A 13325-nucleotide genomic window follows, 5' to 3' on the forward strand; every position below is an offset into this window, starting at 1 on the left:
CAAATATTAACCTTGTCACTTTGAAAGCACCTTCTCTTGTCAGCCAAAGAGAGAGAGTATTGAGGAGGGGGCTGGAGAGCCAACAGCAAAAGCAATGAGTTGAGCAGTTGGTTCTTCTGTCAAACTGCCCCTGCGATGTCATAGCACATTTCATTCCAATGCTGGCTAGCCCAACCCCCACACTCTCCAACCCTGAGACTGTGAAATCAATGAAGGATTTCTTCACACGAGGGAGCAAGCTTGGCCGACCACTGGGATGTGGTGAGCAGGGGCTATGGCAGGGAAGGTAGAAGGAAATCTAGAAGGAGCAGTCAATAAGAAAGTCCTCTAATCTGACCTAAGTGTCAATATGGGATTGTGAAATGCCTTGACTATGTCAAAAATATTCTGGATGAGACAAAATAAGATCATTCGAGTACTATTTAAAATCACGATGCCTAGAAGAACAGTGCCAGAGGCCTGTGCCCTTTCCATACAGGTGGTTCCAACTTACAGTGGTTCAATATAGGATTTCTCAGCTTCATATGGGTGTTAAAGCAGACCTATGCAACCATCCTGCTTTTCACTTGCAGGATGATATGCAATACATTATGTGAGATATTCAATACTTTGTGTTACCTGAGTTTGCACAACTCTGAGACAATGTAGGTGTTTCGAGCATGTTTAAATTAGGCTAGGCTAAACTATGATGTTCAGTAGCTTAGTTGCATTAAAAGGATTTTTCAACTTGCAGTGTTTTCAAGTTAGGAAGGTTTTAGGGGAACATAGGCAGCCTCCTTCTACGTCAAGGAGCCTATCTGGACTGGAAATATGATAGAACTCACCGGAACATCCTTTCCACTTCCAGATCTGGGAGCTAAAAACTCCCTGGCTTGGCAGCTTCACTACCCTTGACATGAAATTAAATGCCAGGGACAAATATGGTCTTCCAGGGTTAAAGAAATGAACACAATTCTTGACCATTTGATTCCCACGCTCCTTTTTGTTTCTCACTGCATTTACATTTATGATTGTTACCAACACCAACACTTTTGCATCTGGAAGAGATCTTGGAGATCCGGCAGTCAAAACCGCTGGGACCTGTGTCCTCATCTGTAAGTTGAGGAGGTGTCACGGCCCACCCAAAGTCATCCCAATCTATAGCTAGGCCAGCCCCAGGACGTCTAAACCCACATCTGGCTCTTTTTCTTTATAACTTTTTTTTAAAAAATGTATTTATTTCATTGACAGAGAGAGAAGGACAGAGACAGACAGAGAGGGACCTTCCATCTGCTGGTTCATTCCCCAAATAGCCATGACAGCCAGGACTGGGACAGGCTGAAGCCAGGAGCTTCTTCCAGGTCTCCCACATGGGTGCACAGGCCAAGCACTTGGACCATCTTCTACTGCCCTCCCAGGCACATCCTCAGGGAGCTAGATTGGAAGTGGAGCAGCCAGGACTTGAAACAGTGCCTAAAGGGGTGCTGGTGTCACAGGCAACAGCTTACCCTGCTATACCACAGTGCTGGCCCATCAATCCTCTTTCTACTATAGCAACTCTTCTATGTGTGCTTCAAATACCAACTAACATCATTTTTCAGGAAAAGGAGGGGTAGCTAGCTATCTGCCCTATGTGACAACAGGGCTCCAGTCACTGGTGATCTGCTTGAAATGGGAGAAACAGGAAAGGAGAAAGCAGCCTGGCTGGGGCAGTGCTTTTGGCCATTGTCTTCCCCATTTGATCTTATACATAATAGTAATGAGGCCATGAAGACAGCCCTTAACGGTTACAGGTCACAGACAACACATTCTAAGCATTTCGTAAGCTTGAATGTCTTTGATTTTCAAACATCCCTTTGTGGAGGGATGACTGTTATCTCTGTTTTACAGATTAGGAAACTGAAGCACAGACTTGATTGCGTGGCCTGCCCAAGGCTTCACAGCTAAGAGTGACAGAGACAAATCTACAGTTTGGCACCAGAGTCTAAGGTCTTAATCACCCCTATGTTCAAGAGATGATGTGGGTCTAAAAGGGCTGTTGAAAGTGCGAGTACCTCAGGAGTTAAAGCTGAATTCTTTTTTCAATTTAATTTATTTTCTTAATTGACAATTAATAACTATATAGGAGCAGGCATTTGGTGTAGCTATTAAACACTCCTTGAGATGCCCATCTCCCATATTGGTGTATCTGGGTTTGCATCTCAGTCTGCTCCCAATGCTAATTTCCTGCTAATGTGCACCCCAGGAGGCAGCAGGTGATGGCTCACGTATGCAGGCCTGTCATCCATGTGGGAGACCCGGATTGAGTTTCCAGCTCGTGGCTTTGGTCTGGCCCAGCCCAGCTGTGACAGGCATTTGGGAGAGTAAATCAGTAGATAGCTATATCTCTTTCTCTTTGGCTGTTTCTTTGTCTTGTTACTTTTCAAATGATAAAAAAGAAAAATTATATATATATATATGTATATGTGTGTGTGTGTGTGATATACAGCTTAATGTTTTGAAATCTGTATACACTACAGAATAGCTAAATCACACTAATTAATATATAGTTCCTCACATACTTACCATTTCGGGGGATAAGTACACTTAATTCTACTCTAGTAGCAATGTCCAAGTATACAATACAGTGTTAGTAACTATAGTCCCCATGATGTACTATAGATCTCTTGAACTCACTCCTCCTGCCTAACTTAAATCTTGTACCCGCTGATCAACATCCCCCATCTCCTCCACCTTCAGGCCCTGGTACCCACTACCTTACTCACTTTCTGCTTCAATGAGGTTGACTTTAAAAATTTCCACATATAAGTGAGATCATGCAGGATTTGTCTTTCTGAGCCTGGCTTATTTTACTGAATGTAATATCTTTCAGTGTCAGCCAAGTAAGGCTAATGAAGGAAATGAGGCAAGAGTCTGGGGTGTCCCTGGTGACCTGGAGACACACCCCCCTACTGGAGGAGGCAGAGCATTGAAGCTCTGGCTGACACTGCTTGGCAAGCACCACTGGCCCTGCCTCTGTCGTGCCCACCTGGCCAAGCCCCAGCTTACTGTACACCTGCACCCGAGCACTTAGTGCTGCTGACGAACGCACACTCCTGCACTTCACATGCATGGTGGCTGTGGACGCTGGAGGTCTTTTCACACTCCTGGGACTACTGCATTCTCCTGGTGCTCCCTTCCCACTCTCCAGAGCCATGCCCTCTGCTCGCCTTTCCACATATTCCTGTTCATCACATCCTCTCCACAAGCAGCCTTCAGGTGGCAAGGACCTTGCCTCGCACATCATCGGGAAGACCAGCTCTGGGTCCTGCAAGGCTGGCCTTGAGGCTCCCTTTGTCCTCCGCTTTCTGGCGTGTCTGGCCAATGCGGGGAGCCAGCAGGAGACTGGATAGTGGGAAGAGATGATTTCACCACATTTACTCCTGGACTCGCTCCCTGCCAGGTCATGAAATGACAGAACCATGCAAGACACAGCTCTTGCCGGGCTCCCTTCCATCATTACAACTTCTCTCTCCAGCTCCTGACAGCCCTCCTTCCCTGGGACCCTGCAAATATGGGTTGAGGGGGGGCTCCGCTGTGTTGCTAGGTCTGGGGTGCCTGACCATGCCTTGTTGGCTTTCCTGAACTTATTGCCCACGACTTTATGGTTGGCCTCTTCCTAAAACTCCGCTTCTTTCCTGCATTGAAACGTGTCCCCTGTTTCTTACAAGGACCCTCACAGATGCCAGACATTTACATCTCTAACTCTGATCTTTCCCTGGAACTCCGGACACTTAGATCCCACTGCCTCTATGATATCTCCAAGTGTGTGTTCAGTACCTATCTCCAATGTACCAGAGCCCAAGCAGAATCTCAACTCCTCACCACCCAAAACTTACTTCTTCCCTAGCTCTCCCCATGCAGCCATCACCCTCCAGCCTGCTTACGGCTCAAGTCAAGGCTTCACCCTAGACACTCTTTCCCCACTTCTTCTACGCAGCCCATTGCATATACATAATGTATGGATATCCTGAAGGAGACCTTCCACTTCCGTCCACCAGTCAGTCCATGATCCCTCATCTCTATCACAAACCATGCAACAGGCTCTGCGCCTCTTGCTCCATTACATCCCGGGCTCTGAAGACTTTTCACTAATACAAATTAGACCATGGGACTCTCAGCTTAAAACCATCAATAACTTCCATTCGGTAACAAATATCAAGCTCTTTATGAAGTGGTACAGGGAGCAGCCTTTTCCCCTAATCTCATCTCTTACAAGCCCTTGCCCATTTCCCTTCCTCTACTCCCTTAGTCACACATTCTTTTGTGGGTCCCTAATAGAACAGACTTCTCGACCGACCTCCACGTGGGGGTCCTTTCCCCTCATCTCTCTCTCTCTCTGTTCAAATGCCACTTGCTCAGAGCAGTCTCACTTGTATGCCCATCTAAGTCAGGGAGTCAGTGGCACTGCTTCTTCCACCAGGAATTTTTAAGAGCCCGTGATTCTCTTCTCCATAGCACATGAGCCCCCGGCTTCCCCCACATTGCTCACCAGTGTTTGTCCGGCACCTGGTGAGTATGGAGCTTCCTGAAGAGTGAGTGACCTACAAACAACTGGAGGAATGAATGAATGTGATCATGCTGCCCAGGGGTGTTGGGTCCGCTGATTTTTCAGGGAAAACAAGTAAAAAGGATTTTCATATAAAAGTCCACCTTGTCACTTTGGCAACTTATTTATTTATTTATTTATTTATTTATTTTTTGACAGGCAGAGTGGACAATGAGAGAGAGAGACAGAGAGAAAGGTCTTCCTTTGCCGTTGGTTCACCCTCCAATGGCCGCCGTGGCTGGCGCGCTGCAGCCGGCCCACCACACTGATCTGATGGCAGGAGCCAGGTGCTTCTCCTGGTCTCCCATGGGGTGCAGGGCCCAAGCACTTGGGCCATCCTCCACTGCCTTCCCAGTCCACAGCAGAGAGCTGGCCTGGAAGAGGGGCAACCGGGACAGAATCCGGTGCCCCGACTGGGGCTAGAACCCGGTGTGCCGGCGCCACTAGGTGGAGGATTAGCCTAGTGAGCTGCAGCGCTGGCCTTATTTATTTATTTTTAAATTATGACTCAAAAGAACTCTAGCTGCAAGCCAGAGCAGGCAGTGATCTACCATTTTGTGACTTCTACAGCAAAGACCATGTTCTAATGCTATTTAAAAAGGAAAATACTGGAGCCGGAGCCGTGGCTCACTTGGTTAATCCTCCACCTGCGGCGCTGGCATCCCATATGGGCACCGGGTTCTAGTCCTGGTTGCCCCTCTTCCAGTCCAGCTCTCTGCTGTGGCCCGGGAGGGCAGTGGAGGATGGCCCAAGTGTTTGAGCCCCTGCACCCGCATGGGAGACCAGGAGGAAGCTCCTGGCTCCTGGCTTCAGATCGGCACAGCACCAGCCGTAGCAGCCATTTGGGAGGTGAAACAATGGAAGGAAGACCTTTCTCTGTCTCTCTCTCTATCTATATCTCTACCTGTCATATAAAAAAAAAAAGGAAAATACTGGGGCTGCTGCCATTGTGGTGCCACCTGGAACTCCAGCATCCCGTATCAGAGCACTGGTTCTAGTCCCCACTCCATTTCTGATCCAGCCCCCAGCTAATGTGCAGCAGAGGATGGCGGAAGTGCTTGGGCCTCTGCTGCCCATGTGGGAGACCTGGATGGGCCACCAGGCTCCTGGCTTGAGTTTGAACTAGCCTGCCCATTGTAGTCATTTGAGAAGTGAACCAGCAGATGGAAAATCTAAAACACACACTCGCTCTCTCCCTCCTTCTCTCCCTCTATCACTGCCTTTTTAATAAATAAATATCTTTAAAAAAAGAAAAAGAAGAATATTCAGTGGCAAGAGTAGAGAGCAAGTCCCCAAATGCCCAGCCCAAAATGGCCTTTCAAGGCTGGCATTGGATGGCTTTAGTCCTTTCTCTAAAGCCCCACATCTGGAAGCTTCTGAGCCCGAATTCATTAACTCCTTTTGTTGCTGTTTGCAGCAGAGGGTGCAGACTCCACACTAGATCATCATAATCTACTTTTCCATTTTTACAAAACTTGTTTAGTTTCATTCAAATCTCCAATGTCCTTTCTGCGGTTTTCGGCAGTCTTCATCTATTTGAAATCCCTTAACTGACAGCATTTGCTCTGACACATCACACACCATGGAAAATTACCGGCTGGTGTTGGAGCTGATTGTGTCAGCATGTATTTGTGAATACCATAAAGCACTGAAATGAGACATAGTGCACTCCCTAATATAGGAGGTAATTTGTTTTTTTGGACTGCTTGGTATTTGTGACATTCATTAGTGAGAGATGCAATAGGAAATAGAATTACACAAATGGGAGCTTCATGTTATATTTGCTATCTGGGAGGTACACATGATGTATGGGGCTGCTGTGCTCCCCGGCCTCCTATACTTGGCATCGAGATGCTGTTTCGAGCTTTTGTGACTCTCAGAACGAGAGCACAACTTTGCCTTCCAGAAGACCTGGGCAGGAGGCAGTGTTCAGCCCCCACGCTCCCCACTTTACCTTCCAAGTGAATGTCGTTCTCAGGATACTCCTGAAGAAGAGCGAGGCTTTCCCAGGTACTGAATAGGAAGTGTTTCTCTCCAGCCATCAAATAATGGCGCCTTCCCCCCCCATTTGCAGATATAAACTTGCAATTAGAGAGCTCAGCTTTTGCTTCTGGTTTTTTCTCCCCACCCCATGTTTCTATCTTCCTGAAAGCTCTTGTCGCTAGCACAGTTGGCTTACTCAACTGGGAGAGGAGAGAGAAAACAATCCACAAACAACTTCACTCTGTTCTTAGCATGTCAAGCTCACTCTTCAGAAAATAATGAAGGTCCTGGAACCAGACTTCCTGACCTCAAATTCTAGCTTTACTTCTCATCAGTAGCAGGATTTGCAGCAAGTTAGTTAATCGATCTAAGCCATGGTTTCTTCCTATGTAAAGCAATAAACAACAATAGTGCCTATCACATAGGGCGGTCATGAGGATGACATGAACTCATAAATACCAAGCACCTAGCACCTAGATGGGTGCTGGTGCATAGTCAGCCCTCCAAAAAAAAAAAAAAAAAAAAAACATGTGGGAGTCATTCAATTTAGTAGAAAGAGTTGGTTTTAGAAAAAGAAAAATTAGTTCCAATTGGAACTCTGACACTTATTTATGTGCTATGTGGCTGTAAAGAATTGATTGATGTTTTACCGATGAGGAAACCAAGGCCCTGGGTGTTTAGCAAGGTTGCCTTCAAAGGTTATTTTGAGGAATTTTAATAAGGAATGTGACACACCTATCATAGGCTTCTCTCTAATGAGGAGCTCATTAAATGAAGACAATAGGTTCATACAGATAATTACAGATGTTCACAACTCACAATTCACTTAAAATGTTTCTCATAGAATAATAAGAATACATGTTGTTCTGCAGTGAGCCCTATGATTCCTAGGCTGCTTAAACTTAAGGATAGGTTTAAGGATACTAATAAAAAGGGCATGATGAAACACTGGGGCCAGTGAAAGCCTGGACTGACCCTACCAGGATTAACAGTTGAAGCTGCCACTCATCTGCAAAGCCACAAATAGAAATACAGTCAGGAAGATATTTCATCTGAACTCTCCAAACCTTTTGAAATCCCATTTGCAGTAGAAAGTTGATCATTCTCAAGTAAACTTGTCCAGATCATATTAAACAAAGACTACTAGACAAGGAGCCAGTTGTCTTGTTCTGGATCATCAGGAGTCAGAAAGAGGAAAAGACATTCTGTCTAGCAGTTAAGACACGAGTTAGGACACCCACTTCCCACATCAGAGTACCCGGGTTTAAGTCCTGGCTCCATTTCTGACTCCAAATTCTTTCTAATGCAGACCGTGGGAGACAGTGTGATGGCTCATGTGCTTGGGTTCCTGTCCATGCAGGAGACCTGGATTACGTTCCCAACTCCCAGCTTCAGCCTGGCCTAGCTTTGGCTGACCTAGTCATTCGGGGTGTGAATTAGCAAATGGAAATTTTCTCCATCTCCCTCTCCCTCTCTCTCCCCCTCCCATCTCTATCTCAAATAAATAAAAAAGAAATTTTAAGAATCAGAATGACCTGGAGCAGCCTATCAGTTCCTATCCGTGGGCCTCAGTTTTCCACCTTGTGAAATGAAGGAGCAGGTAACTGGGCTTCCCACTTTTAAAACGGTATTATTCTAATTCAACAACATGAAATTCACTATTGAAAGGGAGTCCATGGAGGCACTGAAAAGCACACTTGATTTTTAGATATACAAGAATCATATCTGCAAGCCAAACTGGTTGAATGTACCACCATGTCATGATTCCTGTATTAAAGACTATATGCCAAGGTTATTTAAAAAGGAAAATATTCGATGGCAAGGAATAAAGAACAAATCCCCCAATGCTCATCTCAAAATGACCTTTTGAAGACTGAAATTTGCTGGTTTTACTCCTCTTTTTCTAAAACATTGCATCTGACAGCTCCTATTATCTAGAACTCATCTGGAAGTTTTCAGTATTCAGGGCTAGATCCCCATGCACATGGAAGCATGCTCCCTTCAGCAGGTCAAGATGTCCATGACTGGGCCAGAAACAAAGGCAAATGAAAATAAATGCTTACCTTTTAACTTCTTTGGCATCACTTGCGATGAAAAATCCTAACGTGCCTTCTTGGATCTTAAGATGATTTCCAGGGTTAATTAATATACTGCTCAATGAACAAAAACAAACAAAGAAGACACACATGTGAGGCCATGTTCAAATACAACCTTGAAGGCTATACCTATTGCTGTTTCTATAGGGGGCCCACTAGTCTAATGCTTTCCCCTAAGATTTTTGTCTCGAGCTTGATGTACGTTGGCCCACACGTTTAGTTGGATGAGGCCATCATTAAGCTCTATGCTTGATTTCCCAGGTTGGTACACTCCTAGTTGAGGAAACCAAAGCATATCTAGGTTTGACAAGGGCCTGGGTTTGTATAAGGGACAGTCTTGCTGCCATCAAGGGCATCTGACTTGAAGCAACTTTCCTCTGTATCCTTTGAAAGTGCTTTCGATGGCTAATGTTGAAGCATGATTGGTTTAATAAAGCCCTTGCTGCACCAATGTTCCATTAGAAGACAGAGTATTAATGGGACCCCTATATGCATTCAGAAACATACACGAATACACACCACATATTACTACGGGGAATGGTACACGACACCCATCACCAATTCAGAAGCAAAGCAAACGTGTTGATAGCAATGATAGGACAAGGCAGTAGAGGCTGTGTGCACCCTAGGTATTGGATCTGCCTCATCAGCAGGGCAGAAAACTGTCAGCCTTTGGACATCTTCAGTGATTCCAGCATGCCACTGTACAGGGTATTTGAATAAGAGGCATGTGCAGCATGTCCTAACTGGGACAAACTGTAGTTAGAAAACAAATCCTTGCCCTCTAGGGAAGTGTGAGCCTGAATAGACACTGTCCTGCTTCGCAGCAGTAAAATAGAATAGCTGACCAAGTTGTGTTCAGACTGACAGAAGAGATAAATATATCCTATCCTAATAAATGAATGAAACAAACAAGTTTAATCCCATGCAGATCAAAAGCAGGATACAAGAATGTCCTACAAAGGGGCTGAAATGAGGCTTTGGATGTAATGGGTCCTGAATTTGGGGACTCTAAATTGAAGCAATACACAACAAAAGTATTCTTTGATCTGAAAGCTGCCGTTTAACATAGTAGATATTTGGAACCAGACTAAAGGAAGGCTTTGGCTGTCCAAAATAATCAAAATGGAAGAGGATAATTAACATGTAACCTTTACTGCCAGTAAAACCACTCCAGGAAAGTGCTGTGGCCAACACAGCGATATGGCCATAGCAAAACAGGTGAACTTGTGTTCTGCTGAGAGAGCTCAGGGCAGATCATTATGGCAAAATAATTGTCTGAGGTCACAAGAACATCCACCATTATCTACAGCAAGACCCAACACAAGGAAACCAAGCCTGTTTCATCACTGTTGTTAACACGAAATAATAGCAAGAGCCTATGATGCTTAGTTCTGTCCCCGAACTACAGGCAGCAGTGAGATTCCACCCAACTCAGAAAGCAGCAGGACACACTAATAGCACACCTCATGCAGGCGCCTCCTAATTACCCATCACAGACTCTTCATGTGGGCATCATAAGCTCTCTGACTTCACAAGCTCAAGCCAGGAAAGGCTCACAGCACCTACAGAACTCACGGATCTCGTTCTCAAAGCCAATTAAAGATGATGCTTCAGAATGGCAGAATTCTGGATTTTGCACATTTTCATATTTCCCTTCCTTCTAGGCAGTTCTTAGATGCCCTGGCTCTACAATCAGAAATTGCTTCCCAATGCCAGCACTGCGACTCAGCAGCCCTGTGACTTTGGACAAGAACTCAGTGTTCTCCCCCTGCAAGTTGGGGACAATGACGACAGCCTTGCTTCAGGGAATGCAGTGAGAGCATGTGCAGAAGGTGCCCTGGATGCTGGTCATCGCTACTTCCACGTTTCAAATTCAATCTATCTCATTTCCTACAAAAAGGCCCCAGATATTTCATTTTCAGTAAGATTATCATAGAATGTCTTTAGATGGCAAGATGGAATGGAACTTAAGGCTTCTTATCAAAATGCCCTGCCCATAATGAGATGAAGTTACAGGACGAAGACCTGTACCTTCCAAAATAATCTACAAGGTCATCCATCAAAGATTTCATGTACTTCTGGAGCCTACAGGAGTTAGTTCTCTAAAGTTGGAAAAGTCTACCTTTTGATATGTTTTTATTTCAAAATGTAAGAAAAGCTTCTGAGTGAAAAACAATGCTATAATGATCTGAATAACGTAATTCAAGAGGGGAAATTGACTTGCATCAACTTGGTGACATATATTCATTTTATAATAAGCCCCACATAGAACTCTACTTCCTTTTTTCTCGTTGTGGACCTCATTAATTGTACACCATCAATCAAGCCTACTAGGTCATTTTGAAATGTGGTGATGGCAAGTCTCCTCTCAATGGAAGGTTTCTTTTCATTTCCTCTGTTTGTTAAGTACTGTGGACAAGACTTGGTCTACAGTGACAGTGTGGGACTAGCACTCTAGAAAATTCTAGGCAATCTATCATAGCTCTTGGATTTCTTTTAATGAGGCAGAGAGGAAAGAGACTGACACTGACGGTGATTCAACACTCAGGCAGAGGAATCAGGCCTCCCCAGTTTAGGTCCTGGCTGTGGGCATGTGGATACAGCTAAGCCTCACTCTCCTCATCTGTAACATGGGGCAAAAAATCACTAGTTTACAGTGTGTCTAAGGCACTGAGTGTCACAAAGTAGGTCCTCTGACACAGTTGCTGTTCATGGTGAGCCAGGTGGTTGTAAAACTAAATGGGATGTACATCTGGCAGCAATACAGCTCTGCATTTTGTTCTTGGTGCTGATCAGCTGCCCAGAAGGTGCCGTACCATTCTACCATTCTGGAAGGACCCTTCCCCTGACTGCAGCATCCAGTGCATTTTGTGCCTGCGTACCACCTGAAGGTGGGCTCGTCAGGCTGCTCAGAGGACATCTCGTGCTCCTTTACTGTCGTGGCTGATTGGGTAAGAAGCCGAAAACGCCCCCAGTGGCCTCACTGACTGCCCTCTTACTCTCTGTGGATGTGGGTGGGGCAGTTTAAATCTCCTCTGTGTGAGCTGTCAGGCAGCAATGATATTGAGATAAGGCTAAGGAGTCTTCCTGGTGGGAACCCAAAGAACGAACCCAACCCTTGAGAGCCATGAAAGGACGGACGCTGGACACATAAAGATGCTCACTGTGCTGTTTTTGGCTCATAGAGTTGGGCTTGGTGAAGTACAACCTCCTGGTTCTAACAGACCATGGCACGGAATACAATCTACATGAGGGTGCAGTGCTTCTCAGACACTCTGGGGTGATACATCAATTTTTTTTTATCTTTGATAATTCAGATGTTAGCTCTTCTATCTACATTCCAAAAGCTAAAGTGCTAATCCTCCTCTTCCTGAAAAATGCAAAAATAGCATTTTAGACATAAATAACTTTATTTTTCTTTCTCCTACAAAATGAAACTAACCCCTAGAATTTGTTATAGGCCTCTGAAAGTGAGTACATAAATTTTTTCCAAGGATCTTTTTGATCTCTGTAGGAGACTATCCAATGTCAAGTTTGTTTTGTTCTTGTGATTGCTAAAAGTCTCCCTTCCTGTGTGCTTTTGATTTAGAGTGGGTCCAAGTTTCTCTAATTCACTAGCTTTTACATCAGAGATAATCCAAGATGTGTCATGTGAAGAACCAAGAAAGGCTCTAAGAAAAAAAAAGCCCATTTATCCATTAGCAGAATTCCAGTGAGGACATCTTCTTGGCTGGGGTGGCCATTCCCTCACTTATGGAACATATAAATGACCCTCTTTCTTCAGTGACCTTGCTGATTTTTACTGAAAACATCCAGTGACAGCTGCGAGCACCACAGGGGTGTGGTTCTTTACCCCTTTTCTCTTTGGATCACACACTAGCTCTACTTATAGGCTTGTTCGCTGTCTACTCACCAACTATATTGAGCAAGCACATATTTTCAGGATAGAACCCATATTTGAGCAGAGAGGTGAAAAACATGATTACATGCTATTTACCTTTGGGTTTTTAAAACCAGAAATCTTAGAATCCTGCATGCAATAAGCACTTTTCAACTGTTTGTTGAATGGATGATAAATATAAGTCATTGATCTCAGTTCCAAAAGCTCTGCTTTTGCCCTCTAGTAAGGGAAAAGGCAGTCATCCACCACTGTTCTTTCAAAAACCAAACTGTGATTCTCATCAGTCAGGCTGACCGAAGTAGTGACCACATCCTTCCAGCAGGTTGACCCATAAGCCAATGGTGCCCCAGTGGTATTAAGTATAAATATGTATATCTAAGCAGCCAGCCTCTTTTAGAATTGGAGTAATGGATTTCAATATTGAAAACATAACTCACTTGCAGCTGAAATATGTATTTCTTTTTTTATTTTTATTTTTTGACAGGCAGAGTGGACAGTGAGAGAGAAAGAGAGAAAGGTCTTCCTTTGCCGTTGGTTCACCCTCCAATGGCCGCCACGGCCGGCGCGCTGCGGCCAGCGCACCGCGCTGATCCGAAGGCAGGAGCCAGGTGCTTCCTCCTGGTCTCCCATGGGGTGCAGGGCCCAAGCACTTGGGCCATCCTCCACTGCACTCCCGGGCCACAGCAGAGAGCTGGCCTGGAAGAGGGGCAACCGGGACAGAATCCGGCGCCCCGACAGGGACTAGAACCCGGTGTGCCGGGGCCACAAGTCGGAG

The 13325-nt window shown here is 45.1% G+C and overlaps 1 protein-coding gene across 23 annotated transcripts in view; it reads right to left on the minus strand.

The window, feature by feature from the left end:
• The window catches only part of KCNMA1 (potassium calcium-activated channel subfamily M alpha 1), a 783049-nt gene that overhangs the window by 146673 nt on the left and 623051 nt on the right, over positions 1-13325 (minus strand). For all 23 annotated transcript variants that reach the window (XM_070056978.2, XM_070056977.2, XM_070056983.2 and 20 more), the window contains 1 exon segment: positions 8614-8700. In XM_070056978.2, coding sequence (XP_069913079.1) covers positions 8614-8700 — 87 coding nt within the window.

This window comes from Oryctolagus cuniculus, chromosome 15, assembly GCF_051225735.1.
Source record: "Oryctolagus cuniculus isolate XC-2025 breed Fujian yellow rabbit chromosome 15, ASM5122573v1, whole genome shotgun sequence".
Taxonomy (NCBI): domain Eukaryota; kingdom Metazoa; phylum Chordata; class Mammalia; order Lagomorpha; family Leporidae; genus Oryctolagus; species Oryctolagus cuniculus.